At 36.3% G+C, this 27,979-nt stretch overlaps 1 protein-coding gene across 6 annotated transcripts; it reads right to left on the bottom strand.

Moving 5' to 3' along the window:
* Positions 1–107: 107 nt before the first annotated feature.
* picalmb (phosphatidylinositol binding clathrin assembly protein b) lies at positions 108–23,751 on the bottom strand. Of its 6 annotated transcripts, XM_052107314.1 has the most exons (23): positions 23,196–23,751; positions 17,111–17,253; positions 16,889–16,964; positions 16,687–16,789; positions 16,242–16,335; positions 15,138–15,249; positions 14,057–14,163; positions 13,927–13,968; positions 12,997–13,082; positions 12,709–12,832; positions 11,596–11,729; positions 9,223–9,314; positions 8,923–9,075; positions 8,187–8,270; positions 7,855–7,944; positions 6,543–6,653; positions 6,208–6,315; positions 4,139–4,169; positions 3,932–4,031; positions 3,777–3,836; positions 3,590–3,694; positions 3,210–3,321; positions 108–1,417 (listed from the first exon to the last, which is right to left on the bottom strand). In XM_052107314.1, the coding sequence occupies exons 1-22, from the start codon at positions 23,323–23,325 to the stop codon at positions 3,229–3,231; spliced, it is 2,178 nt and encodes a 725-aa protein (XP_051963274.1). In that variant the 5' UTR covers positions 23,326–23,751; the 3' UTR covers positions 108–1,417; positions 3,210–3,228. The 6 variants fall into 6 exon arrangements, with proteins under 6 accessions (XP_051963274.1, XP_051963275.1, XP_051963277.1 ...); XM_052107315.1 differs by lacking the exon at positions 3,210–3,321; XM_052107317.1 differs by lacking the exon at positions 7,855–7,944.
* Positions 23,752–27,979: the final 4,228 nt, after the last annotated feature.

Raw genomic sequence — 27,979 nt, 5'->3', positions numbered from 1 at the left:
GAAAGTCTGGGATGGCAAGAGGTGAGTAAATGATGAGAGAATTTTCATTTTTGGTGAACTGTTCCTTTGAGTAGGACTACAAAGTCAGACAAACAATATTTGTGGAAGCTGCACTTTATTAGAAAGAGTTCACTAATTTCATCGTACATCTTTTAAATACATAAACAAAAAATGATCCATAACACAGAAATTATTCAGTTAAAACTTCGGTAAATTCAAATGTGATTGAACTGCTTTCATATTTCAAACCATTCTTAGCCAACCCCTGGACAAACTGCCTACATGAAATATGTATATATACATAAAAGCACCGATCAACAGTGCTCAAACTTTCACCCAGTCAATGCGTCTTATATTTTACACTTCAAATTTACAGTGATATCAATAACCCTGTCCGTAACCAATATCTAGAGGAGCAGCCAGCTCCTGGCCAGCATTCCTGGGCTTTAGAGAGAAACATGAGGGCAACTCTTAACATCAGATCAGGGGCAGCCATATCTAACGGTCTGTGTGAAAATGATGGCATGCCATGCATAATGCAGAACAAATCCCTTCCCAAGTGTAGCACTTCACAGTCACAGTGGAAGTGCTTTTTAACACCAACAAATATCTTATTGCAAAACCCCTAAGCACAGTATGGACTAAATAGAATAACAAACCATTCACTAATGCTCACCCTCCCAATAGCCTTGGGCTGCAAACATTTCATCTACGGGAAGTTGTTCTAGACATAAAATTTAAGAGAATAGTTAGTGCTCTATCATTTAGCTTACAGGTGTATTTTTCACATATCTATTTTAAAAGTCTAACCTTCATTATACAATCCAACACCCATGAATAATGTTGAATTATGTATAGTTTCCCCCCAATGTACTTTATAAACTCTCCTGTTTCATTTTTTTAGGCATTAATCATAAATAAATACAAACAACACGCAAGAATTGCCTACTGGTGAATAAAATTAAAGTCATAACTAAAAGATAAAATGTAAAATAAAGTCACTGTTAATATTTTATAACATACTATTTCAGATGCTGAGTCTGATTTAAATAAACTTTTGCCGCATTACCTCTCGTTAAATGCCGGTTGAAGAGAAAACAAAAACGCTAGCAGGAAAATCAAACTATAGCTTTTCAAAACACAAAATATCAAAGTCTCTCAATGTTCTTACCTATCTTAACAAATTATAAAATGTATGAGGAATCCCTTTGTGGGTTGAACAGCAGCATCCCTTGACATCTTAAACAAATTATGAAATGATTGCAGTATGCTCCCAGTCTTTCAAAACACTTGGTTTACATCTTTGACATTGAGTATGTTGTGGGATTGGTCCTCTGTAGAGCATCCCAGCACAGAGGACAGAGCTTAATGGTTTGACATCATTGAGCAACTTCATTTTGTGTTACATAAACTGCATCTGGAAAAAGAATATAGCAATTAAAAGTACAATTAAACATAAAACTTCCCTTTAGTGCAATAAACAATAATGTCGACTTGAAACAACATTTCAACCCATTTTACTAGGGATGTCCTGATACAAATTGTTTGAGAATTCATATGAATAACGATGAGTACTTTTTTTTTTGTACTTGCCGATAACTTTCAAATTTTTTCTGAATTCCATATAAACAGTTTATTAAAATTATATCATCAAAAAGATGTTTAAATAAATGAATTCATTAAAACTTTAATCAAAATAAAGTATAAAAATAAATATTCAACATGATTTCAATCAAATTATGTGACTTTATACAGAACATCACAGCACAATCCAAAATACAACATTTGAGGTGTTTTGTTTTTGTCTAATAAAGTCTAAAATTACTATTGATTATGACTATTTATTATTTTTTATTACAGTGAATATGCATACAGTAACTATACAGTAGTGATCTATTTCTAATATCATTTTTCTCCTTTAACTTAAGCTTTTATTTTAGTGTTTCTGTGTTGTTATGACCATCGAGCTGACATTTCTGACGTTATGATAATAGCTTCCCACTCCAGAAAAGCTGGTCACTACATTTTAAAGTGATTATTAAACCGTAAAAGGCTGCTATGTAAATAAATAAATATGTAGTCTGTATGTGCCTCGTACTACAAAGTGAATTAGCACTCCGCTCGCTTTTTTTATTAATAATATTTGACTACAGATTGATTGATAATTGTATTTTTTATTTGCCTATTGCTCTTTTCTATTATCTTTTGCACTTTTTTTTATTTCCTGCTGATATGGGAGGGGCGGGGCCTAAATGTGCTGTCATCATCAGTGCTCGTTTCATGCAGTTTTCACGTTAAGTTTTAAGCCGTCGAAGATGTGGTTTGTCTTGACTTCTAAGAGAAGCAGCCAACCAACTGGAAAGTCACGATTCTATGCTCTCCATCTCCTGCAGATGCTGTAACACGCAGCACAAAATCCTTTAGATGGTTACTGGTGCCCGAATTGCAGACCTGCTTCACTCATGGCTTAAAGCAAAAGAAATTGTGAGCTTTAATATTTATAGTTATTATTTAAAATGAACTCATGTACACCAATAAAAGATCACTGAGCCAATGGGAGCAAGTTATGGGTGGAGCAACACGAGTAGCTCCGCCCATGTGTTACCCCGCCCCATTCTGCAAGCTGCAGCCAGGGATACTTGAAGAAGATCTGATCCCTCTGCTTCTCTTTCTCGCTGTTCCTCTACCTCAACACTCTGAACCCCATCACCCCCCCCCAATTGCACATGAAACAGTGCGATTAAGGAGCACTGGTGAATCACAGCTTCTGTAACATCTGGGCAATGAGTGATGGTATCAGATTAGGACCCGACCCTCCTGTCAAAGCAGGAAATCGATAAAAGGTCAATAGATAATAGAAAAAGCAATAGGTAAATTAAAAATACAGTTATCAATCACTCCGTAAATTGAATGTTGTATTTCACATATGGGCCCCCATACATTTTCCCTTTAATTGATTTTGGTTTCCCCATGCTTTCCCATTTTTGGCATTTAAATCATTTTCAGGTAAAGCCTGAAGCACCAACCAATCAATAAGAACACTAACTATTACATCTTTAACTAACTATTCACTAAATGCACTAAAATTAGCAGAACATACCAACTGCATTTATGGTCTATGTTTTGCAAGAACCAAAGGATGATACTGTAAGTACACGTGTCATGCAAGCGCATGCAAGCCCATCCACAAGCACAAGGGCATGCGGTACCTAGACAAAAGATGAAGCTCTACAAGAAATCCTTGAGGGAGAGTTGTGCAAAGGGGTCTTGTCCTGGGGCTCTGAGAGGACTCTGACTGGAGGGGCTAGAGGCAGCGGAGGGCTAATGCAGAGAGAACAAGACAGAGAGAAAGGAAATAGCTTGGAGTGACAGGGGAAAGCACACATGGAGAAGAGGAATGATCTGCAGTATGGGAGGGAGTCCTCTGTCACATGGCCCATTAGAACGCAATGGACCATGATTACGGAAGAGTGTTAATAGAAACTACATTCATCACAAGACGTTACAACATTACTGTTACAACAATTAATGTACAAAGTACATTACTGGTTGGGGAGACCGTAAAAATGACACCCTCATTGGATTATACCTGTGCACTGGACACTGATCCAAAGGGGTTTGATGGCCTCATAACTGGCTGTGTGTACATCATTGTGGGCTGGGTCACCATGGTCATGGAGGGCAACTGTGGAGGCTAAACAGATCCGAATTTGGAGTCATAAGGAGTCATATAATTCTTGAAATGAAGCCATTCTTATATCACTGCAAGTACTAACCATGCCATAACCCATCATTCCTGTAGGTGTTGTAGCAGGGAAAGCCATGATAGATGGTGGCTATAAAACAAAAGATAAATAATGTGAACACCAAGTTCTTATACATTATAATTGGTAATTCAATGTTTTGTCACTGTATAAAAGTAAATTTTTACCATGGAGACAGGGTTCCATGTAGTAGATGGGGCAGTCTTGGGTTGCCAGTTCATTCCACCAGTCATTTTTCTCTCTCCTGGTTGGTTCCAATGGATATCACTGTAAACCAGATGATAGAACAAAACACCATACCAGACTATGAAAAGTGTGCTCTGTCAAAAAGGATATACTGAGTATAGATAACAGAGAAAAGGCAACATTCTTACTTTTTAGTGGTACCATTTCCAATACCCAGATCTGTAAACAAGATAATATGTATTTTACAATGAAATATGTGAGTAATATAATTTTACCAGAATAGCAATATATTACACCTTAATTTAAAGGGATAGTTCACCCAAAAATGAAAATTCTCTAATATTTTACTCACCCTCATGCCATCCCAGATGTGTATGACTTTCTTTCTTCTGCTGAACATAAACAAAGATTTTAAGAAGAATATCTCAGCTCTGAAGGTCCTTTCAATGCAAGTGAATGGTGACCAGACCTTTCAAGCTCCAAAAAACAAATTGAGTCAGCATAGAAGTAATCCATACATCTCCAGTGGTTAAATCCATGTCTTCAGAAGCGATATGATAGGTGTGGGTGAGAAACAGATGTATATTTAAGTCCTTTTTTCCTATAAATCTCCACTTTCACATTCTGAAAGTGAAAGTGGAGATTTATAGTAAAAAATATTGATCTGTTTCTCACCCAAAGGGATTGCATCGCTTCAGAAGACGTATATTAAACCACTGGAGTCATGTGGATTACATACATGCTGCCTTTATGTGCTTTTTGGAGCTTCAAATTTCTAAACACCATTCACTTTCATTGAAAGGACCTACAGAGCTGAGATATTCTTATTGTTTATGTTCAGTTGAAGATAGAAAGTCATACACATCTGGGATGGCATGAAGGTGAGTAAATGATGTGAGACTTTTTGTTTTTGGGTGAACTACCCCCTTAAGTAGTTTCCTCTGAATACAACATTTTGTACAGTTGCAATCAAACTTATTCAAGCCCCGTGACCAGTAATACATTAAAACACATCAACTAAAACCTCAGTAAACAAAGTAAGTTTTTAATACACATTTGATTGATTTTGAGAACAAAGAGTTCAGTTTACCCAAATATTTAAATAAAAAATAACTAATTCTCTCCACAAATGTCATGTCAAAAACATTCAACACCCAAAGTCAATCATTTGCGGAGCATACTTTATCCTTAATAACAGCAAATAAATGTTTCAGGTAAGTGTTCTCAGGCTTCGGACACCTCTCTATTTGAATTTTTACACATTTCTCAGCAAAATCTTCCAGCTCATTGACATTCTTTGGTTTCTTTTCTTGAAATCCCAACAAAGATTGGGATTGGATGTATCCTTGGTGTTATTGTCTTGCTGGAAAGTCCAGTGATCACCGAGCTTCAATTTACACACTGAAGGCATCACATTTTTTATGCAAACTAAAAATACCTGATACCTGAAATAATCCATGGTGTCATTCACATAGTCAGGATAGCAGTTTCCTGCAGCCGCAAAACACCCCCATAACAGGACTGACCCACCATTCTTGTCATCACCTTGTCATCTTACTCTAGACATACTGCTGACCCATGAGTCTAAAACTCATTTTCAGTTTAGTGTCATATGTCTATAAAACCTTCTTCCAGGACTCCACGTGTCTTTCCTAATTACTTCTTGAATAGTCAGTCAACTGGAGTCAACATTTCCTTTGGTGAAGTTTTACTTTCTTCCACACCCCAAGAAGGTTACTGTTGTACCATATTTAAAATATGTATGAATGTGCTGCCAACTTTATCTATTGGAAATTGAAGTGCCTTGGAAATGTACTTTTAACCATGACAATTCTTGTGTAATGAAATAATCTCCTCTATTAGCTTTTGAGACAGATTATTTTTAATTGCATTTTTCATAAAAATATATTTTTGCTTACAACGCTAAACTTAATTAAAAAAACATAATTAAGTGCCATTGCAGATTGATGACTTAATTTTGTTTTAAAACAATTACTTGTGTAGCCTTACGTATTTAGGAAATAGCTTCATGCAATAGGGGTTGAATAATTATGACATGGCTGTATTAAAAAAAAAAATCCTGCTATTTAGAAATATTTGGTAATATATTCACACTATGACTTTGAATGTGTCACTCAACTGATGTAGATGTAAAGTAAAAAAATTCTGGGTCATCAGAAAAGCTTACCTTTGAAAATCCTTACAAATATATATCATTTTGATTGCAACTGTACTTCTCTAAATAATTAACACTTACTTCCTACAAGGTTGGCCAAAGAAGAATCCAGGTCGTCTGATACCAGTTTCTCTGGGTGCTGGTTGGAGGACTGATTAACACCTGTCACAGTGGGTTTCAAAATCCCTGCTGTGATGTTCACAAGTGAGACAAGAGGAGGCAAGTTTATTTATATAGCACATTTCATAAACAATTCTGATGCAATGTGTTTTACAAATACTCTGTCTTATAAACCACAGATAACACAAAGAATATAATTAAAATATATGTACAATTTTGCCATTTAAAGATTATATGTACTTCAATATTTCAATAAAGTTCATGTTTTGTTTGATATTGACTGAAATGCTCCATACCATCTGTATCCAGGCTATTACAGGAGGCAGCTTTAGTACCAAATACAGACTCAAAGTCAACATGCAGCTCCCCTGAGCTCTGTGGAGGAGGCATCTGTGGAGCTCCATACCCTTCAAAAGGCACAAAACAAAAAAAGCTATTTAAACCTTCTAATAGTGTCCAACACTTCAGCTGGGACAGGATACATGATTCAGAATAATGGACAATTTCAACACTTACTAAGTAACAGACCAGCCTATAATGGGCCAGTGTGCATGGTCACATGTTAAAATTAGTGGCGGCTAAAATGTAGACAAGCACAAGGCATGCTGAACTAACTCAAGCCATTCATTTGAGCAAATGAGCACACCAAATGCAAACCCACATGAACCATATTAAAGGTGAAGTGACTAATTCTGTCATTGGTAAAATAGTTTCTACTATCCTAGTTTAGTGCAGTTACAAAAACAATGTCAACTTCTGGCTCAACCAATAGAGTGAGTTTGGCGAACAGTCTTCTTTTAGTTCACCTAAAAAGTATGACAAAATGCTAAGGTGTTCATTTGATGATATTTCTCCTGTTCATGCACATCCTTGAAATTCTTAACCAAAGAAAACTCTACTAATCGAAAAGCATTGATGATTGGTTCAAATTAATCATGGGTGTGGTTTGGACATGATGTTTTTTATTAATTTATTTTCCTCAACAAACTAATTTAAGTAGTGCTAACGCAGGTGTTGTTCGCCTTGGGTAACGTATTTTGTTCAGGCAAAAAAGTTTGGTTTCTTCCAATGTATAAATTAGGATTAACATTTTGTCTGACATTTCCTTTTGTGTTCCATGGAAGATAGAAAACATACAGGTTTTGAACAACACAAGGTGAGTAAATAATAGCAGAATGTACATTTTTGGGTGCACTCTCCCTTTAAGGATCTGGGACTCATATCCCAAAAGCATTGTAAGGCTAAATAGATCATAAAATCCATCTTACGATTTATATTAATTTTGTGGCCCTTTTCCAAAGCCAAGAAGTACTTGAGTGGGCAGGGAGACGAATATATAGTAAATAAGGACTTAAATATTGATGTGCAACTTTGGGAAACGTACATAAAAATAATGTACAGTATGTTTGTAAAATGTATTGTGGAAAACGCTCTTAACCGCTAAGATCAATCGTTATTGGGAAACAAGGCCCTGATCTGAATTGCAACCATGACAGATGTTCGATCATACAGATTTATAGAGGGGGTTCAGAGTCACAACCTAGGGAAACACTGATCACAAAGAGGGATAAAGCCACACAAGGCAACCTCCAGCCACAGGCTCCGTACCTCTGAATAGGCCTGCTACAGTGGAGGGCTCAGACTGGAAGGGAGAGGGGTTTGGGAGATGCTGGACCATAGACGCTTGACCAAAAGAGTCTTACAGGCAGGCAGGGAGAAGGAGAAACAACACGGCAAGCATTCCAATGTTAAACAGACATGATTACACAGATTAGTAAAGAGCGAAATTAGACAGCAATATTAAGACTAAACAACATCCATGTGCAGAAGGCAAACAGCATTCACAGGTTAGTCATGTGCTTTCCCTGTGCACTGCTTCAGTGCTCCTATGTTTCCTGAGAGAGGGGAAACATAGGTTGAATGGTTTGCCATCGTGGTACCTGAGATTAAGTGCTCTATCCGCACAGTGTGTTTGTAATTGGTTGATACAGATGAACTTGAATCAATAAAGGGATTGTACTGATCTATGGTGAAAAGGAAAAACAAACATCATTAACTAATATCTTTTTAGTTAAACTAGTAACCATATCGGTGCATTAACAACTAGACTAAGGTGAAAATGGCAGTTAAATACTGTATTATGCCAGAATGATTTTTTTTTACATAAACTCATTCTGAACATTTAAACCGGGTTCCCACACTTTCTGACCAATTCATTTCCATGATCTTTCCATCGCCTGTGAACAACCAAAAAAAACACCTTTTTTTATAATTACTAGATTACTTCCATTTGTACGTCATGTATCTTTGGAATAAATAGAATTACTATACTTAACGAAATAGCTCACCCAAAAATGAAAAATTATGTCACAATTAACTAACCCTCTGTACCATCTGTAATTAATAAAACAGCCCCATGTGAACAAAGCTAATACAAAGCTTTATATTTAGCAACATTCAAAGATTTTATTTCAGCACTGCCACTAATTTGGTATCAAATAAATGACTGCATTTTTACTCAAAGGTCAACTTAAACTCATGCCTGTGGATAAACAGACTTAGATTTGACACAACAGGATTCTGAGCATGCGAAACAACGGGGGACTTTAATCGACCAAAAATTCAAACTATTAAACACTTTGGATGGGTGGGGAGAAGAAACTAAAGTGTGTTTACCACCAAAAATCTCATGACCTGACGTCCTAGAGGAGAAACTAACACCATCGGATGACATTACAGGTAGTTGAGCACCATCAACAACAAGTTTGGATAGGAAAGGGTTTAGGTTTGGAACAGAGTCGTCGACAGCTTCAGAAGAAGAGAAAGGATCTGAGCAGGCAAAAGAAGAAAGAGCGAGAAAGAGTCGAACAGGAGGACATTAGAACAAGGCTCAAATTAACACAGAGAAAGCTACAGCATGCTGAATCTATGAGATGTCACATACAAAGGACATATTTTAGATGTGAAAGATCTTACCTCCCCATGCTGTGGCCACCGAGGGTCCCGGCTGGATGCTTGACTGAAAGTTAGTCGGCAGGTCAAAGAGGTCACTCTCCATCTTCAGGGCACTGAGGGTCAAATAAAGGATTACAAATATATCACCTGACCACAAAGCAGTTTAACAAATTTGTAAGTCTCATTATCTCACAGTTACAGAGGAAAAAACATGTTTGGTATATTTCCAAACTAATCACACTTTGAATTCGGTGAGAGTCGGTTGAAAATTCTGCAGTTAAAATCGGTCTAAGCTTACTCAAAATCGGATTACTGCCCCAGTGGCCGAAACTGGAAGTGTTGTTGAACATATAGACATGCACCGATCAGCCACAACATTAAAACCACTAACAGGTGAAGTGAATAACAATGATTATATCATTTCAATGGTACCTGTCAAGGGGTGGGATATATTAGGCAGCAAGTGAACAGACAGTTCTTGAATATCATGTCTTGGAAGCAGGAAAAATGGGCAAGCGTAAGGATCTGAGCAATTTTGACATGGGCCCATTTGTGATGGCTAGATGACTGGGTCAAGCATGTCCAAAACAACAGGTCTTGTGGGGTGTTCCCAGTATGTAGTGGTTAGTACCTACCAAAAATGGTCCAAGGAGGGACAACCGGTGAACCGGCGACAGGGTGATGGGCGCCCAATGCTCAATGATGTGCATGTGGAGCGAAGGCAAGCTTGTTTGGTCCAATCCCACAGATCAGCAATTGTAGCACAAACTGCTGAAAAACGTAATGCTGGCCATGACAGAAAGGTCTTAGAACACAGAGTGCATCGCAGCTTGCTGTGTATGGGGTTGCGTAGCCGCAGACTGGTCAGAGTGCCCAAACTGACCCCTGTCCACCACAGAAAGTGGCTACAATGGGCACGTTATCACCAGAACTGGACCATGGAGAAATGGAAGAATGTGGCCTGGTCTGATGAATCACGTTTTCTTTTAGATCATGTTGATGGCCGGGTGTGTATTGCGTCATTTACCTGGGGAAGAGATGGCAGCAGGATCCACTATGGGAAGAAGGCAGGCCGGCGGAGGCAGTGTGATGCTCTGGGCAATGTTCTGCCATTCATGTGGATGTTACTTAGACACATACCACCTACCTAAAGACTGTTGCAGACCACATACACCCCTTTATGGCAACAGCATTCCCTGATGGCAGTGGCCTCTTTCAGCAGGATAATGAGCCCTGCCAAACTGGTGTTCGTAACAAGCGCTTCAAGTTGGAATCCACTACACTGCAAAAAATGATTTTCTTGACAAGTATTTTTGTCTTGTATTCCTGTCAAATTATCTAAACTTTCTTAAAACACGATTTATTTACTTGTCAAGCAAAATGGGATAAGATATTAAGTCTTGTTTTAAGATAAATCTGACTAAATTTAGTCAGATTTATCTTAAAACAAGACTTAATATCTTATCCCATTTTGCTTGACAAGTAAATAAATCGTGTTTTAAGAAAGTTTAGATAATTTGACAGGAATACAAGACAAAAATACTTGTCTAGAAAATCATTTTTTGCAGTGTACATGGTGGAATGAATCGCTATTATCATCTAAATCCTGTGGTCACCCGAAACCATCTGAACAAGAGCGCAGGGAACTACAGCTAGTCCAGGCTAAGTCTTTTAGTTACGTTACTGCTCAACTTATGCCTAGCTGTTGTGGCAAGTTGCATACCAGGATATAACTTTATGGTACAATCCGATCTGTTCACATTCAAAACAACGTTTAGACCATCGCTCATTATTTTCCCCTCAGGTGTCCCCTGCGGTGGTTTGGGAGTGGAATGACATTACACCTGGTTGAGTTCAACTCGACTAATGGGCTCGACTATTAAAAATCCGTAGTCGTGAAACCCCTACTTGGTGTATGTTAATATAGTGTTTACATTTGTATACTTTACATGTGTAAAGGCTACTACCAGGGTTTTGCTCCATTCAGAACTGAATTTGAGTTGAGGTAGCAAACAGGATGTAAAACTAAAAAAGGAAGTACACTGAAAATGTAATGGAATTCAAACAAATTCATATAACTGCTGTACATGTGTAGCTTTTAACAATATATTTAATTTTCAGAATGAATTACCCATAAACATGTATTTTCTATTTCCAGAGAAAAACAGATGTGAAACAGACAATGTTTGAAATGACACCTATTGAAATTTGTATTATCTATAAGAACATTTCTCTACATGTCACATAAATTCAAATAATAATTCAACACATGGCCAATTCAATTTAAATTCCAACTCATGAACTGAATGAGAGCCAATTCTTAAATTCGGCTTAAATTCAGATTTTGCCCAGCCCTGGCTACTGCACATTCTGTGAGTTAATATTCAGGCTAACCCATTGGAGCAGCTGGGCGTGGAGAACAGGTCTATGGCAGGAGCTGTGTTGATGTATGCTGCTGTGGTGGAGACTGGAGAAGTGTCAGTAGTAGCAAATGAAGGCCTTTTGGAAAGCTCCTTCAGCCTCTGTTCCTGTTAGTATAAAGCACACAACATCCAGTTGAAATCGCATGTTACGTATGTTAAAGGGCTAGTTCACCCAAAAATTAAATTTCTCTCATCGTTTACTCACCCTCATGCCATCAGAGTTGTGTATGACTTTCTTTCTTCTGCTGAACACAAACAAAGATATTTCAACAGCTCTGGAGGTCCATATACAACGCAAGTGAATGGTGGCCAGGACTTTTAATGTTCAAAAAGCACATAAAGGCAGCATAAAAGTAATCCATATGACTCCAGTGGTTAAATTCATATATTCAGAAGCAATACGATAGGTGTGGGTGAGAAACAGATCAATATTTAAATACTGTTTTACTATAATTGTCCTCCCTGCCCAGTAGGTGGTGATACATGCCAAAAACTAAAGTAGAAGAATGTGAAAGTGATACATTTATAGTAACAAATGACTTAAATATTGATCTCTTTCTCACCCACACCTATCACAGTGCTTCTGCATGGATTTGGATTTAACCACTGGAGTCTTATGGATTACTTTTATGCTGCCTTTATTTGCTTTTTGGACCTTCAAAGTTCTGGCCACCATTCACTTGCATTGTATGAACCAACAGAGCTGAGATATTCTTCTAAAAAATCATAATTTGTGTTCAGCAGAAGAAAGAAAGTCATACACATCTGGGATGGCATGAGGGTGAGTAAATGATGGGAGAATTTTCATTTTTGGACGAACTATCCCTTAAACAAGGCAGAGCTGTATGCTTGCACTGATGTAAGTGGGCTAAACAAAAAGTAAAACAGAAGATTAGAAATAGGTAGAAATTATTTTATAATTCAAAAACACTGATAGACAGCATAGAATGAAATGTACATGGACTGACATGTGCAACGACCAACGACAGTTTTACATTTTATAAATGTGATGCTTTAAAACACAACACAAGTTGTCAACAGAAAATGTGGAAACATATTTCAGTACAGTGCTCCTGTTATGTACCTTTAGAGCTTTCAATCGTGCCTGCTCCTCCTCCAGAGCTGCCTGCTTTTCTCTTTCATCCACTTTGGTGAAAGACATGCCAGTGTTGGCCAGAGATGAAACCGCATTGGAGAGTGTGCTTGCCCTACAAAAGTCAAAGAAACAGAAAGAAATTGAGCTTCTGATGAGAAATTACACCTACACTATACACAGCTATTGCAGTATATATGGTTAACAAGTGCTGTCAACAGAATCCATCTTTTACAACTCATTTGTATTCTGTACACCTGTCACATTTGAATGGCCCACCTGCTGGCAGCGGTGGAGTCCTTCACCTTCTTTCCTTCTAATGATGCCAAGTGTTGCTCGAGGGCATCCAAAAGACTGCTGGGGGCCTGATGCAATGCAAAACATTTAATTAGGAATAGTGCACTGCTTGTATCAACACACTATTGAAAGGACAATAAATAATAATCAGCGCAAAGGAGTGCAGAAAAGAGTGAGAAAAGAAATACTTACACAAACTGTAAACTGAAGAAGGACAGAAGGTGGAAATATAAAGGGAAATACAGAATATAAAGGTGGTCTTGGTCAGACATACAGTGCATGTATTTCAAAGTGGCAATCTTCTCTTAATTATGCCTATGATGGTATTTATTCTGATCTTATAGTCTATCACGTTTAAAGGGATAGTTCACCCAAATATGAAATTCCTCATTTACTCGCCCTCATGTACAGTAGTTCCAAACCCATATGAGACAGAATGTTATGGACTAACAGTCCACTTACATTGTACAGAAAATCCACTTGTATTCCACAGAAAAAAAATTATATTATATGGGTTTGGAACGACATCAAGGTGAGTAAATGACTTAAAATATTTGGGTGAACTTTCCCTTTAAAACTGGCCATTTTGACTCGGTCCTACATGTTTTGACTAATGTGAGTCAATGCACATGTAATAACTGTGGAAGTCACAATCTACAACATCATTACATCTCTATTCTCAAAACTTTACTGAGCCCATAACACCTTTATTTGCTGTAGAAAGGGGAAAAGTTAACATAGAAAACTTAGTGCATCCTAATTAATTTCATGCATCTGGCACTCGGAAATGCATTTGTGCAAGGTAAAGTGAGAGAGAAAGCAGAACAGATTTAAAAAAATAAAAAATTAAATACGGATAGTTAATAATCCTGAAAGAGAGAAGGATTTAAGTCAGGATAAGTGCGGTTTTACCTGGGACAAGTCAGGTATGTCCCCACGGTCTATTCCCACCTGCTATAAGATGAGAAGAACAATGTTACACAATTCTCTTTTACTGTAATGAAGTCCTTTGCTAAACCAGAGCAAAACATGAGAATCTAACCTCTGCCACTTTCAGGAACTCTGAAATCCGTGTCATTCGTGTAAGAAATTTCTTGTAGATATCCAGCCCCTCTTTGCACTGAACTTTTTTCATGTCAAAGTACTTTTCTGTGAGAGGAAGAAAAAAATGTACCCATTAACAATCGTATCATGTTGAGATTTCTGCATTGAGTATTAAAATGTATTCCACGGGTTTACATTTCCAGAGTTTAAAAATCAGTTATTAAAAAAGTGTATTTATTTATAAAACTTAATCCCCAATACAATAAAAGCACTTATTGAAACCAAGCTGCAAAAATGCCTTGTTCTCTACTTCCTCAACTTCCCTACATTCCTGACTGCCTCTACAGTGTAAAACATCAGCGTCTACTTTATGTCATAGCATCCTTGGCCCCGCCTACTCCATTGAGAGAGAGAGAAAGAGAGAAAGAGAGAAAGAGAGAGAGCAGGACAAACAGGCCTAGTGTGGCCTAACAATTCCAGAACACCAAAGGGGACCCATCTAGACTATTTTGAATTATTCTTGTATATAAACATACACTAGACAGATGTCTTTGACCATTGTCATGTATCTCGCACTGCTTTTAAAAGACGCAGTGTCAAGTTACAGCTCTGAAAGGAGACACCATCATCAGCTGCACTGCCTCTTGCTGTTTTGAGAACAAACGCGTCCTGGAAACTTTCTTGCACCCATATGTGCAATTTGTAATTGTTGGTGTATGAAAATATGCCCTAGCTGGACTGGACGTCTTTGACCGATTTAATGTGTTTCTAGCATGTATGTGCATTTTCTTCTGCTCATATCAGCGTGGATTACTTGTGAACCAGTCAAAATGATTCAAGCTTTGCAAAGTAACTGTTACTGAAGGATGGGGCAGTTCAAAACACTTGGACCCGATCGCAAAACTTTAAGTAAACAGTTTAAATAAATATTTCAACTGTCATGACTGTTTGATAGTTTATGATGCTGCTGTGCATACAGTAAGGGAACGGTTTAATATATTCAGAAGCAGGGTTGGGAGTATGTCATGACCCCTTTAAAATAATCCAGAATTCAGAAAAAAGCACCCTGCAAGACCTACCCAGTAAATTAATTATCCCCTCATTGTAAGCTGCAAAAAGTCGGATTGAGTCTTTGAAGAGAAGCATGAAGGCTGCATTGATAACCCCATTGGTGAGCTCATTGGCATTGACCTGGAAAGACACAAATCCTTATTTACTTTAACAAATATTCATGAATACACAGAAAATATTGCCCAAGTACTTTGCTGAAACAGAGTATATATTAATTGTATATATCTTAGACAGTGCATCTTTAAGCAATGAGCATTCACATGGTGCGTTCAGACTAGAGGCGTCGAGAGCGTCAAATCGACCGGAAGTCATTCATTTTCTATGGCAGCCAGCATCTCTCGGCGGCGAGAAGCGGTGCTTCCATGGCGTCGGAGGAAAGTTAAAGTGCGGGCAACATTATGGTAATGAGCTTTGACACGGTTCGGCGGCAACCTATTGGAATATAGAAGTGCTCCGCTCTAGCGAAGTCTAGAGAACACAACAGTGTAAACTTTGGTTCCCACCAAACATTAGTTCCGAAGACAAAATGGAGGAGAAACGAATTATTACTATGGAGAGGTTTCCCGTAATATACGATCTGTCCCTGTTTACATACAGGGATATAAATTAAAATGTTAAAAAATGATGTGTGGACAAAGGTGTCTAAAATTGTTGGTGTGCCACGTGAGTTGTTGAAGTTTATATTATGGTTTATATAATATTATATATAATATATTGTATGCTAATTTTCATTTGCTCAAAACACTGATTTGACCCACTGCACTAAACAACCAGGACCACAGTTATTACTACAAATGTATTTTATTTTGTTTATTTTGGTAACAAACAACCATAATTAATGATTTCATGAGGATATACGCTACTTGTGATAGGTCGGCAAAAATATACCAGTCGACATGTCTGGATGTTTTGCGGCCATTTAAATATAGTTCACAAAACCAAGCATTCCCAACGAACATTGGCACCTATTTCAACTATATCAGCGTGTCCACGAATCTTCGATGGTGTTGTAGGCAGGGCAGCCAGAGTGAATTTTTAAGCTCTCGCCTCCTCTGGTCTGAATGCATGGTAAGACAAACATGTATGTAGATCAGCCATCAGCTCCAACTTACATTGAAGTCAAGAAGCGCATCCATCTGGTTCTGTATAATGGGAATGGTTTTAAGAAGCTTCTCTGTGTTCATGGTTCTCATCACACCGTCCACCCTTAAGGACAAGATTTTAAAATATAGGTCAAATAACATTAGGGGTGATTAGTGCATGGAGGTTTAGTGCATGAACCAGTAAAATGACTTCAAGTATAACGTGACCAGCACAAATCCCCCATTAGAAGATCTATGACAAAAAATACAGCTATAGCTTAAAAAAAAAATGTATCGAGTGAATAGTTGGTGGTTAAATGAATCACCATTTTCACCATTACATAATGCTCTTAAGGCAATATTCAGCACACCACAGAAAGTGTTTTTTATAAGTAAACTACCTTCATGGCGTCTTTTATTTATGGGTTTGAAATGACATTCTATAAAATGTACAAGATTTGCGTAAATGTCTTACCCACGCTTTACTTTTGTGAAGTCAAATGCCACCTGTCGATATGAAACTGCTTTTTCATTCAGATATCGACTATACCTCCGAATGAATGTTGACATATCGTAACCTAGGTAGAAGAATAACTTTTTTAGTTTATGTCAGTAAAGATGTGTACCAATAGAGGACCCAATGTCTGCAAATGAAGATAGACAGTAGAATACTCTACCTTGTAGGCCACTTTTGTCCAAGAAATTACTGAGGTTGAATAATGTGTTCCTGGAGGCCAAGTACTGAATAAATCGCTGTAGCCAACAAAAAAAACAAAAAAATAAATAAATATATATATGTATATATTATTACTATATTTTCCAGATCATTGTCCTAAATGATTATTATTGCATGCAAAGAACATGTTTAAAAGGTGGACAGGCCTCCCACAGTCACGCACCTCATTCCCATATACCATGAGGTGGTGTGTTGTGATAAGGGACTTAAAGACGACAACCCAACTGGTGTTTGTGGTCCTCTCGAACAAAGAGTCTGCCAGCTGAGGAATGTTCACATTCATCTCATTGGTACAGTGTATTAGATCTACAATAAAACAAAAGTTTCCATTAACTATTGACACCAATAACTGGGGGAAAAGGGACGAATTGAATCAAGGAAAAAAATTGCACTGGTATAAGCTTAAAATGTGATAAATAAAATAATTCGTATTTATTTATAGCAAGACAGGGAAAAATAGTCATACAGCCCACATGAAGTAATAAATAATATTTTCTAGATATAAAGTGTGTGCTTTATTCTGGATTATGTAACAGAGCACAGGAATTGCACTGCACACAACTAACTCAATATGCTGGTGATGGAGATTATTGATAATTAAATGTATAATCCATTACATACTATTTACATATCTATTTTTTTGGAAGAAACATGCAGATTCATAGAAGACCTAATCATCAAATATATCCAAATAAACTGGGTGGGTGCTGCAGACAAACTTCTGAGATTTCAATCAATGACAGGCTTCCTAAAAATTAACAAAATCTAATAATAATAATAATAGTAATAATAAATAAAGTAAAATTATTATTAGTTAAATTATAAAAGAAACAAATAAAGGCACCCGTTTACATACATTTGGGAAGTAACACAAGGGAGGGCTAAACACTTCTGTTAATTTGGCCACATGAGCATGGTTATCAAATATAGTCTGATTAAGTGGGACGGCAGATATTTTTCTACAGCCAGTATATATGATTTCTTTTGATCTTCCCATGATGTCAAGCAAAGAGGCACTGAGTTTGAAGGTAGGCCTTAAAATACATCCACAGGTACACTCACCTAAAGGATTATTAGGAACACCTGTTCAATTTCTCATTAATGCAATTATCTAATCAACCAATCACATGGCAGTTGCTTCAATGCATTTAGGGGTGTGGTCCTGGTCAAGACAATCTCCTGAACTCCAAACTGAATGTCAGAATGGGAAAGAAAGGTGATTTAAGCTATTTTGAGCGTGGCATGGTTGTTGGTGCCAGACGGGCCAGTCTGAGTATTTCACAATCTGCTCTGCTCCTGATTTTCACGCACAACCATTTCTAGGGTTTACAAAGAATGGTGTGAAAAGGGAAAAACATCCAGTATGAGGCAGTCCTGTGGGCGAAAATGCCTTGTTGATGCTAGAGGTCAGAGGAGAATGGGCTGACTGATTCAAGCTGATAGAAGAGCAACTTTGCCTGAAATAACCACTCGTTACAACCGAGGTATGCAGCAAAGCATTTGTGAAGCCACAACACGCACATCCTTGAGGCGGATGGGCTACAACAGCAGAAGACCCCACCGGGTACCATTCATCTCCACTACAAATAGGAAAAAGAGGCTACAATTTGCAAGAGCTCACCAAAATTGGACAGTTGAAGACTGGAAAAATGTTGCCTGGTCTGATGAGTCTCGATTTCTGTTGAGAGTCAGAATTTGGCGTAAACAGAATGAGAACATGGATCCATCATGCCTTGTTACCACTGTGCAGGCTGGTGGTGGTGGTGTAATGGTGTGGGGGATGTTTTCTTGGCACACTTTAGGCCCCTTAGTGCCAATTGGGCATCGTTTAAATGCCACGGCCTACCTGAGCATTGTTTCTGACCATGTCCATCCCTTTATGGCCACCATGTACCCATCCTCTGATGGCTACTTCCAGCAGGATAATGCACCATGTCACAAAGCTCGAATCATTTCAAATTGGTTTCTTGAACATGACAATGAGTTCACAGTACTAAAATGGCCCCCACAGTCACCAGATCTCAACCCAATAGAGCATCTTTGGGATGTGGTGGAACGGGAGCTTCGTGCCCTGGATGAGCATTCCACAAATCTCCATCAACTGCAAGATGCTATCCTATCAATATGGGCCAACATTTCTAAAGAATGCTTTCAGCACCTTGTTGAATCAATGCCACGTAGAATTAAGGCAGTTCTGAAGGCGAAAGGGGGTCAAACACAGTATTAGTATGGTGTTCCTAATAATCCTTTAGGTGAGTGTACACCTCCAATTCAGTAATCAGAAGCTAATTGTCTAAAGGCTTGACATAATTTTCTGGAATTTTCCAAGCTGCTTAAAGGCACAGTTAACTTAGTGAATGTAAACTTCTGACCCCCTGGAATTGTGATATGGTCAATTAAAAGTGAAACAATCTTTATGTAAACAATTGCAGGAAATATTACTTGTGTCATTCACAAAGTAGAGGTCCTAAATGACTTGCCAAAACTATAGTTTCCTAACATGAAATGTTCCAATCCGTGGAATGTAATCTAAGTGTATGTAAACTTCTGACTTCACTGTAGTTTTATCGTGATATAAAATTACTCATATCGTGATATAAGGTTTTGGTCATATCACACACCCCTACATTCAAGATACAATTTGAAAATAAAAATTTTACAAATTATATTTTATCATTAGTTTTTCATCAAATTGGTCACATTTTAGCTTTTGAACATTTTTCAAATTCTGTCTATTCCATCAATTAAGGTTAAATTGCATATATTATGTTACAAATAAATATATATATTTGTTACATTTGTATTGTTTACTTGCTTAATTTGTAATATTTACAAGTATTTACATTGATAGGTAGAACACATTCTTAATCAGTACTGTCTCTTTAAGACTAGCAGCATCAGCCAGATAGCCCATATTGGTATCTTTATCACATCCATGTGTGAATTAGAATTAGTGGTCGACCGATATATCACAGAGGCAGATAAATCGGATATTCTGACTTTTTTAATAATCTGCATCGGACAATACATTTTCCCGCATGGATGATTTTTTTCTTGAGGCCGGCGAAAATTGCCTGCTTGCATGTGAAGCGTCTGACACAACCAGTCATGGTTAGTTTTGTTGTTACATGCCATCATGTTACTACAATAATAGAACGGTGTGCAACACAGTGTCATTTAAACAGTCCGTATATCAGAGCTGCGGCAGATGCATAATGTTAAAGTGCTCATCTGTTTCATTTTCCCTCTCTCTCCTCAACAGTTCCCTGTAACTTTTAAATGTCTTGTCTAATGATAAAAAGGCAAATATCAATAAAACTAATACCATCTGCAATTATGCACATATCTCATTTAAACATGTAATAAACCAACCTCACACAAATTGAGCGGATTTAGCATCCTGTGGAGCACTCAATTATTTACCTCTAAAGCATGAATTCTAACAGCCTCTCCTCAGCAGTTTCCTTTAACTTTTCTAATAATAAAAGGCAAATATCAATAAAACTTCTATTATATAATGTCTGCAAATATGCAGATATCTCATTTAAAAAGATGTAATTCACGAACTTCACGAAAATCCAGCGTTTTTTTCCCATCGAGTGCTCATCTAATATCTTCCTCTGAAGCGCGGATTCTATCAGCCAGAATCAAAAACTTCAGGAAAGTTCATGAGTGCAAATTTATGGCTGCATCTGAAACCAGAAAAATGCTGCCTCTGTAGGCTGTATACGGAGGTATGATGAAAATATGCTTTTCAAACTGTTCGGAGATCTGTTTCCTTAAGAGTTCCATTCATTCAAAACAGATGTCAGTTAATACTTTAACTGATTAGGCAGCAAGGTAGCAAATCAGCTGTCTACATTTTTGGATGCAGCCCAAGGTAAAAGCTCTTCATATGAGCTATGAGTAAATGTTTTATTCACTATACACTGTATGTACAATTGGTTTGATTAGATATTTCTTGAGTAAATGCGATTGCTAACGTGGACAAGCCATCCATGTTTGCTGGACTACTGTGTGTACTGTTATTTACTAATTTCTTATATATTAACGATTTATTCATGTGCAAATAAATTTGAAGAAACTGCTATCTACCATATAAAATACAATATTACTTTTTTGCTTTGTGTGAAATTGTTTCAATATAGTGCTAAATAAGTATATAAATAAATACCTAATAAATACAGTGCTATTTTTTTTTTTTTTTTGTTTTTGTTTGTTATATAATTTACAATAATTGTGAGATGTATGAGCATTGTATCGGCCTACCGGCCACCCTGCTTCCTGGATATCGTCATCGGCCATAAAAAAAAAACCATATCGGTCGACCACTAATTCGAATGAAATATTTCTTTTTTGTTTTACAGTAAAGAACAGAAAGGGTATTAAAAGAGACATCATTCAATGACATATGGATCCACGGATCTCTTCTTTGGACACACAGAACAAGTTAAACCAAACTTTTACTCTCAATAAGAAGTGAAAGTACCTCTGTACTAGAAACTTCTCCACTATACTGCTCAATCACTGGTAAGTAAAATCTGAAATTTACCTGCCAAATGGCTAATCATAGACATGTTTAGTAGGCTAGTGTGAGATTTGGTTTAACATATGAGTGATTTAATTGGATTATAGAAGGTTGCCACATAGAGTGAAAGATCGAACTTGGGATTTAGGAATCAATATCAAAAAGTTCAAACAAAGATTTTTATGCATCGGAAAATTTATATTTTTACCCGGCCCTAAAATTAAGTGTTATTTTATGTGTTTTTGTGCAAGATGACTATGAATGGGGATACTTGTTAGTGTTTAATGTTTTGTTATGTTGATATTTAGAAGAGTTTCTCTTATGCTGGGGTTTTGGGGGGTTACCATTATGGTGAAGATTGGAGCTTGAGCTAACGATGAGGACAGGCAGAGGTCCCACATAAAATTGATTACTCGCTTTATTGAGCAATTACTGTGTTCACAATAGTATAATTACTAAACAACACTCTGTAGTGCTTTCCAACCAGCATGTATGTAGCATTCTAACTTACACTAGTTAACACAAAGAAGTAAAAGAGATTTATTTAAGTTACACTGACACATCTAATTGTGTTGGGTTTACCCAATACAACAAGGTTCTTTCTACACAACGTTTTTGTGTTGACATTAGATAATTTTAAGTTAAGAAAACTCTTTTCAAACAAGTGGAATGACTGCTATGATTGAATCAAGTTCAGCTAAAGAGCTAGTTTTTGAATGTGGTTGGCTGGATGGTTTGGGGTAAACCAGCTGCCACCAGAATACTGCCAACATTGATTCCTCCAAATATGTTACCTCTACTCCTGTGAAACAAAGCCCTGATCACAAACAATGTCAACTGTAATATCATATAATATGTTCTACAGCCTATCTACTATAATTAAAGCAGCCCATCTTTGGTTGGTAGGGGACAAAACAACAATTTGTGAAGCACTCTACAATGTAAGCCTTTAAAATGCCCAATTTACCTGCATTCAAATAGACCACAAGTTAAAAAATTATAGACACATCTGTAATTAAAAGTTGTCAGCCCTGGCTGAGACAGATGTAAATAGTATTCTCAAGCAGAGAGTCCAGACTTTCTAGACTGGCACTCCACCAGCACTGCTTTAAGAAAGTGCAAACCGTTCACTGACGTCACCGATAAGTTTGTACTGTGATGTAGACAAATGGACATTGTGCAATGCAGACAAGACGTCTAACAAATTAAAAACACATGAAACACCTCACTAACATTAACCGGTACAATGGCATAAGAAAAACATTATTACTGGTGTATAACAACCCAATAAGCAATATATTTTAAAAGAACTATAGCCTAATAAAACACCAACAAAAAAATGACAATGATGAGGAGGTCTGCATGAACCCATAATATATTGTAGTGCAAAAATGTATTATTAAAAGCATGAAATTATCTGATTTATTGAATCAAACTTGAATACAAACATATGAACAATGTTTCGTATGTACAAATAGTTATTATGCACACGCGCTGTTCTGCTTCAACAGCGTTTAATGTAATAACTATAATAATAAAATGTTCTAATATAAGATGTGTCTGTGTTTGCAATATAACAAGAGGAGTCTGTCTGAGCACGTTAGCTTAGCACAACCAGGGCCTGCCCATACAATAGCCTAAAACCCCATAACAATCAAACCAACAGCTGTAAAAAGACGCACTGTCGCCTAATATGAACAAGACAGCGAGTGATACTTACAATCCAAATGTTTCTTTTTAGGGCCCATAACTTCGTGCGTTGTTGCCTTGCACACTGTTTTGGATACGGCTGATCCAGTAACGCTGTGCTGAGCAGCAGTTATCCTGTCCGTAATGCTCTGCCCAGACATTTCAACCTGCTTTCCAGCGATCAAGGAAGAAATAATATATAAGTGTGTGTATTTCAAATCGTGATGTTCAATTTCCACCCGTGTTCACAGCTCCTGGTCGACCTCCTAGCGTACGATACGAGAACACGGGGAGACAAAGATGGGAAGCCTTCTGAAATACAGTTATCCACTGCGCGAGACGATGAGGAATCCAGCAATTATGTTACTGAATATCTCCCGCGGAATCGTTACATTGTTACACTTTTAAACGCGCGTTTTAAAGGTTCGTTGGCTGACTCATCTCTCATCCCCGTCTCGACACTGATCCTGCTGTTTAACCGCCGCCTGTGTTCTTTCAGTAAACACGCAGGATTGGAAAGCAGCGAAGGCATTCAGTGAAATGGCGGGCCAAAGCTGTTCCATGAGAGCTGGATGAATATAGGACACTGCCCGCTGCTGCTGATTCAGGATCAGGCAGTGCAACTCTTACCTACCTACACCTTAACAATTATACATGCACTTGATTTTTGAGGGGAATAATGGGGCAATAAAAAATATATTTACCCATTTTTCCACATATAATTTAGCCTACTGATTAAAAGTATTTTGGTAACACTTTATGTTCCATTTGTTAACATTAGTTTACAACATGTGTTAACATGAACTAACACAATACTTTTGCAGCATTTAGTCATCTTTGTTCATTTTAATTTTAACCTATAATCATTAAACATTAGTTAAAACACTATGAAGTAACATGAACGAACGATGAACAATTTTATTTTTATTAAATAGCATTAACAAAGATGAATACATGTTATAAAAATATATATAAAATACATTTAAATATAATATATAATAATTTAGAATAATAATTTCATTCACACGTGAGTGCCTTGGATTTTTCTCTTTTTTTCAAGAACTTTTTGCTACCCCATTTTCCAATGAGCACCAGTGGCTATACTTTTTTGACACCTTTGTTGCACACCTAGTTCACGATAAATGAATAGAACATTATTGTAAAGTGTTACCAGTATTATGTTCCCAATTTTCTGCTTATAAATACTGTATTTATATTTTAATTGTAAATCTGAATAATCACTGGTTTCCTAATAATTAATTTGTAAAAATAAAAAGCAAGAAAGGTACCAGTTCACATAAAACAGTCCCAATTCACAATAATTTATACGTTTTATGTTCATTTTTTTTAGAGAAAACATGCTTCTAATTTAAAGGAGTATTCCGGGTTCAATACAAGTGAAGCTCAATCGACAGCATGTGTGGCATAATGATAATTACCACAAAATTTAATTTCGACTTGTCTCTTCTTTTCTTTTCTTTTTTTTTTTTAAAGTAGAAACTTACTAAAATAGAAGTGATTTGATCACATTAAAATATAAACATGCGTTGTTTACATCTTGTGGATACTTTTAAAACAGTGAGTAACGTGTACGGATTGGCCCCATTGACTTCTATTGAAAGTGCCCAAATATTTGCTTTTTTTAAAGAAAAGGAGGGGCAAGTCAAAATATATTTTTTTAGGTAATTATCATTATGCCTCAAATGCTGTCGATTAAGCTTAATTTGTACTGAACCCGGAATATTCCTTTAATGAAGACACTCCTTTTAGAAGAGCTTCTAATTTAGAACATTGTGTTTAAATATTAAATAATAGCCTTAAAAAAATAACTGTTCTAGATAGGGAATTAAACCCGTTAAACTTTATGGAAAATGTACAAAATAGCATTCAATTAAATGGAACGTTCAGTTTTCTTTTGATTTAAAATATAAAATAATGCTCTAAATTAGAAACTCTTTTGAAAGGAGTATACACGATCAGTCTTTGAATTTTCTTATGTTTTAGATTTACTGTAGCTTTTGTTCTTCAATAGCCCACTTCTGAATATGAAAATGTGTGGATTTGAGTCGACTTGATGGATGGTTTCACCTGAATATGCCATTGCCAACAGACGACTTAATAAATAATCACGTAGTTCAATTCCATTAAAAAAAATTACGTGACTTTTTTGTATTTATGCAGCCAGCAGTTTGCCTAAATAAGGCAATAAATTAACAACATTAATATGGCGTTTCTCAGAGCGCATGATATAAACACAAGGGGGCGATGACGAAGCATAAAGCCTGGCAAAAGAGATGCGCAAGTGATGCCCTAAAAACGAGTCAAGTCTGACAATAGACAGTTCTGACAATTTAAGCTCCCTAACATGAAACGAGAGGAAAATACTTGGGCCTAATAAATAATTGGTATAAACATACAATTAATATTTTCAGTTTAAAGTACAAAGCCAAATAGGCCAATCAAACAGCTAAAGGAAAAAAAAAAAAAGTGTTTTTATTTGTGCTTGCCAGAGTGCAAGTGAGTTTCCATCCCGGTTTTTTTCCATTCTTAATAGAAAATACATTACAATAAGACGTGTTCATAACTGTAATAATTTTGTGTGACAAACACAATAGACAGAACAGACAAGAGCTCTTTGTTGAAGAAATGTTATTAACATTTTATTATTATATTATCATCTATTTGTATGCATATACAGTAGTATTAGTCTAAGTAGTGTGTGCACAGAGGGTATATTCCAGCTTTCTCATGGGCTTATCTTTCACTTATGAGACACCTTACACAGAAAAAAAAAAAAAAAAAACAGGCAGCTGTGGTTGCCAGATAAATGATGTAAAATTCAGTAAAAATGTAAACAACTTTATAGAACAACCTGTACATTTTACAGTTTAAAACTGTTGTAATTTACATGATCATGATGGCACTGTACAAAAAAAAATCTGTTAAATTTACATTAAAAAAATCATAAACTTTATATTAACATTCTGAAACTGTATAAATCTGTTTTTTACTTTATAATGTGTTGTTAATCACTGTAAAAATGACAGAAAAGCACATGATGACATGAAGATCATCAACAATGGCAGGAGAAATGACCAATAAACAACAGTGCTCAGTCTCACTCACACAAACACTAAACGTCATCAGGGTAACACATGTGAGATTTAAATAATGCAGTAAACATTAACTAAACTACATCAAATATAAAAAAGAACTGCCCAATGTGCGTTACTGATATTAAAAATAAGAAGAAACATAACTATTTTCATACAATATAATGAAATATGATGGGTCATGCAGGGAATTGTGGGAACGCCCAATTATTGTGTTTACTGTCATTTTAACAATAATTTATTGTAAAAAGTGCATGTACTCTCTTGTGAAACATAATGTACATTTTTATTATTATTTATATAGGAGAATCAGACTTTTTACATCTAAAAAGTGTTTTTTTTTTTTTATTGTAAAAACTACTGCATTGTCTTTTAAAATATATATATAAAAATGTACTGTATATTTTACAGTTAATATTTGTCAATCAATTACCATTTTATTTAAGTAGCATTTTTACAGTCTTTTACCTGTAAAATATTTGTTTTTTTACAGTGTATACTTGTGGTTTATATTATGTTACAGTAAACGTACTAGTTGTGAGGTTAAATTTAAGAAAACAGATTATATATAATAAGCTAAACTATTTTTCAGTCAAAAAAAAAAAAAAAACTAGATTCTTTGAGTCTCTCCAAAAGTCTGTCAGTGCTACATAATTACAGTGTTGTTGTAATGTTACCTGAGAATGTTATGCTACTGAAATGAACCCAGGACAACAGGTATGAGAATATATCCCCATTTTGTCCCCACAAATCTGACCTCACCAGTTGCTCAATACAGTGTTCATTAAAAACAATAGCATGTCATGTAATCTGTTGGGTTGAATTAAAGCACATACTGTTGCTACCTGACTGCATCTGGGTCGTTTCATGGGTGGGTAGTGTAAAATACAGTACATGGTTGTGGTTTTAGTTTTTATTCTGTATGCTCTTCAGGTATAGTGGGCCATTTGATCCTATTTAGGATGAATAGTATGTGTAAAGTTCTACATATTTGATTTCAGCATAGCCTAATAAGTGCAAGGTTTTTCAAAAAGAACTGTCTCTCCCCATTAAATCATATTATCATGTAATTACATTAATTCTTCTGTTAAATCTCATGTATTATTAGAGCTGTAAAGTTGTTTACATTTTAATTTTTTCAGTCATTTTATGTTTTATGGTTTGTTGACATTACATCGTCATTGTAATGAAAATGTTAGTAAGTGATTTTATGACACTAAAATCATGTTAACACACAAATTGATTGTCTTGTGGTTATACTTTTGAAACAATGATTATTTTATTATTTAAGGATTGGCCCCATTGACTTCCATTGTAAGTGCCTCACTGTAACCCAGACTTTTGCTTTTTTTAAAGAAAAGGAGGGATGAGTCAAAATAATTTGTTGTGGTAATGAACATTATGCCACAAATGCTGTCGATTGAGCTTAACTTGTATTGAACCCGGAATATTCTTTTAAGATCAGACACTGAGTTAAAATAGTTGACTGCTTGCCTACTTTTAAAAAAAGTGAATTATGTTTTTTTTTGTAACACAGTAAAAAATACTTTAACTATTTATGATCAAATGCACTGATTCAATTACACTGTAAAAATTTAAAAGTTGTTACATTATGAAAATGTTGTCACCATTTACACACCTTTATTTCTTTCCAAACCAGAATGCCTTTCTTCATTTTTTTACATGAGATCACTGTAATGTT

This window comes from Xyrauchen texanus, chromosome 36 (genome assembly GCF_025860055.1).
Source record: "Xyrauchen texanus isolate HMW12.3.18 chromosome 36, RBS_HiC_50CHRs, whole genome shotgun sequence".
Lineage (NCBI taxonomy): Eukaryota > Metazoa > Chordata > Actinopteri > Cypriniformes > Catostomidae > Xyrauchen > Xyrauchen texanus.
Note: the sequence above shows the minus strand (reverse complement) of the source record. Positions and strands in the feature narration are given on the sequence as shown.